This window comes from Cucumis melo, chromosome 6 (assembly GCF_025177605.1).
Source record: "Cucumis melo cultivar AY chromosome 6, USDA_Cmelo_AY_1.0, whole genome shotgun sequence".
Lineage (NCBI taxonomy): Eukaryota > Viridiplantae > Streptophyta > Magnoliopsida > Cucurbitales > Cucurbitaceae > Cucumis > Cucumis melo.
This window is the reverse complement of record NC_066862.1, coordinates 37,738,140-37,741,473: the sequence shown is the minus strand read 5'-3', so window position 1 is coordinate 37,741,473 and position 3,334 is coordinate 37,738,140. Positions and strand designations below refer to the sequence as shown.

The 3,334-nt window shown below is 41.9% G+C and overlaps 1 protein-coding gene across 1 annotated transcript; it reads right to left on the bottom strand.

The window, feature by feature from the left end:
- Window positions 1-1,688: 1,688 nt before the first annotated feature.
- On the bottom strand, window positions 1,689-2,786 carry LOC127149778 (uncharacterized). Its single transcript, XM_051085657.1, has 4 exons — window positions 2,610-2,786; window positions 2,343-2,534; window positions 1,907-2,261; window positions 1,689-1,821 (listed from the first exon to the last, which is right to left on the bottom strand). The coding sequence occupies exons 1-3, from the start codon at window positions 2,766-2,768 to the stop codon at window positions 1,914-1,916; spliced, it is 699 nt and encodes a 232-aa protein (XP_050941614.1). The 5' UTR covers window positions 2,769-2,786; the 3' UTR covers window positions 1,689-1,821; window positions 1,907-1,913.
- Window positions 2,787-3,334: the final 548 nt, after the last annotated feature.

Sequence of the window (3,334 nt, the reverse complement as noted above, 5' to 3'; positions counted from 1 at the left end):
CATGGATTAGACCAAGCTCAAGTTCATAAAAGCCCACCAGGGAACTCTATAGATAGAAAAGTTGTAACGCCCAAAAAAATTTTGAGGAATTTAATTTTATTATCTTAAGTGTAATTTGAGATTTTGGGTGTTATTTAAATGTTGAAATATCTTTACTTTATGGAGATTTGGTTATATTGGATATTTGAAAATATCAAATTGTTGTTAAGTTGGAATTTATGTTTTTTTTTTTTTTTTGTTATTTATGTTTGGGTGTATTATTGGATTTAAGGACTTAATAATTGTATTGTGAAAATAATATAATTATTTATGAAAAGATGTTTGGAGGAGATAAAAGGTGATTGGATTGATTGAGGAGAGCGAATATTTGATTTTATTTGGGAAAAGATAAAAGAAGATAAAAAGAAGTTAAAAAGGGAGATTTGGTGGTTTTAAATGAAGAGAGAGAAGATTTTGTTGTTTTGGAATTTATTAAGGAATAGGAAAAAGGGAAAATAATAATACATGGGTTAAATAGATCCTTGGGAAGTGAGCCATCATTTTTCTTCACAAAGGAAAAGAAAAGGAAACCCTAATCTCTCCTCAACCGCAGTCATCGCCGCTGCCACTCGACTCGCCCGCTGTAACTTCCGTCAGTTCGAACCGATCGGCTGTATTCAGGAGCGTCGTTTCCACCATTGTAGATGCGCCACTCCACCAAAGTCGATTCGTTTGCAGTCGACAGCCGTCACGCAAGGCTCCGTCGCACCGTACCGTCGAACAGCAGCCGCCGTTGCAAGTCCCAGTCGTGTCATCCGTGAACTCCAGCCACTCGTACAGTCACGCCATCGCAAGTCACCAAGCCCTCCATCTATCGCACCGTCGAACCCGCGCGTACTTTCTCCGTGAACCAATCTCGATCCGCTCCACCTGTACCCGAGCCTTCGCCAGCCGTCCGCGTGAGCCGCGTGCGCATCAACTGAGTCGCTCGCTTGTGCAAGCCCCACGGGAGTCGTACCCGCACCCCCATCCATCAGCCGAGCCACTCCCTCCCGCCTGCCCGAGCCGTTTCACCTGTTCTTAGCCGAGTCGCCATCCATTCTTGAGCCGCCAAGCCTGTTCTCGGTCCTTTTTCACTTGTTGGTAAGTTTTGATTGGGTCTTGGCATACCCAACTAAGATTAAAATTTTTGGAACTTAAATAATTTAACTTTGGATTAAATTAAATTATTTTTCTTCAATGACCGGTTGGGCCAATCACTACAAGAGACGTGGGTACTCCCGACGCACAAATACGTCGGCGAAAATGCAAAGAACGTCGGGAAAGGATATCCCGACGTACAAAACGACGTCGGAAAGAACGTCGGGGGAAATGCGTCGCTAGAGGCTTTCCCGACGCCGATTTGGTACGGCGTCGGGAAAGGCTTTCCCGACGCCGTGAGATGCGTCGGCATCGACGGCGTCGGGAAAACCTTATTCCCGACGCCGTCTATGCCGACGCATCGCACGGCGTCGGGAAAGCCTATTTTCCGACGTTTTTTTCCCGACGTAATGAACGTCGGGAAATATTTTTTATATATTTTTTTAAATATTTTATTTTTACTTTTTTCCTTATAATATTTTGCTCAAACATTCACAATGATGTTCGGATTGCTCAAAAAAATTTGGCGACGTTTTGGATTAAATTAATAAATATACAAACACAAATTAAAAAATAGAATTAAAATTAATAATACGAATAAGTTGACTACAAGAAAATATAGTTCTCAATATACAAATAACATAAACATAAGACCCAATCTCCCAACGAGGTGCGTATGCGCGTCATTCTACACCTTCGGTCCTAAAAATGGTATAAAAATAACTAAGTTTAATACATAATCATATATTGCAAAAACTTAAGAATAATAGAGACATATACGACGTACCGCAGGGCTAGGGATCATGTGGTGGTCCCTGTTGTGCACGAGTTAGGTCTTCAATCATCTTTTTCATAGCTTCCACTTGTGAAGCTAATGCTTGGTGATTTCTATCTTGTACTTCAATCCGTTCCAAAGCTTCATGAAGTTTAGCTTGTAATTCAATCTCTTTTTGTGTGGACTGCGAACAAGATGTCGACGAACTGCTTGCACTTGCCGTTCTGCGGGCCTTCGGCTTGGGTCCCCAACCAAGGCCTTTTGAGTAGCCTGGTCGTCTACCCAACACCTGATCGCATATCTCATCCTCAGAGAGTGGCTGACTACCCTCTGGGGTAGGCTGGGATTGGAGTTCCAGCATTTGATTCTGCAACAAATTTAAAAATTATGTTAGGTAACGCGCAAAAATATATAATAAAAGTGGATAATTAATAAGGGTATAACTTACATGCGCATCCTCGGCGGCCTGCGACACGAATGTCCCAGCTCGAACGTGTGTTTCCCAGAACAATTCCACACGATCGACCGGCTGCCCTCTTCTTTCAGCGAGCTCATACTGTCGTTGTAGAAACGACTTGGACCCGCTACTATGATTGTAAGGCTGCTTCTGTCTAGCAGCCTTGTTTGTCCGTGATTGCTCCTGCATTAAAACAATTATATTGTCTATTTCTTATACATATAAAAACTTGTTATCATAATTAATCATGACAAATACCTGGAATGCACGGCTGATATAATGGTCGCAGAGGAAGTGCCAATCCTCATCACGTCCAACCAATGCGTTTGGTGGGTTGGCACGAGCCTCCTCCGGGTCGCTGTACTTTTTGAAATGTTTATGACAGTCGGCCCGGAACTCTTTAAAGGTCGTGAGCATCTGATGCTCAACAAACCTGTTCAGCTTCATCATTGAAATCAAGCACAAAGAATCGCTGCACATTACAAACATAACACATTAGGCTACCATAACTGCAGGATAGCCAACACAACCTAATTATTAACAACAAAATACTTCAAGCTATCCTAACTACCACCCCTTGATACCAGCAAATTCAAAACAAAAAAGGCTACCATAACTGCAGGATAGCCATCCCAAACATAAACAAATTCAAAACAAAAAAGGCTACCATAACTGCAGGATAGCCATCCCAAACATAAACAAATTCAAAACAAAAAAGCTACCATAACTGCAGAATAGCAAAAACAAATCTTAACACACATATTACATTCCCAATTCAATTTAACTATTAACTCCCCCCCCCCTCCAATTTCAATTTTTCATTCAACTATAAATTCCCCTCCCCCCCCCCCCCCCAATCTCAATTTTCAATTTAACTTAAACCCCCTCCCTCCAATTCAATTTTAAATTTAACTATTAACTCCACTCCCCCCCCCCCCTCTCCAATTTCAATTTTCCATTCAACTATAAATTCCCCCCCCCCC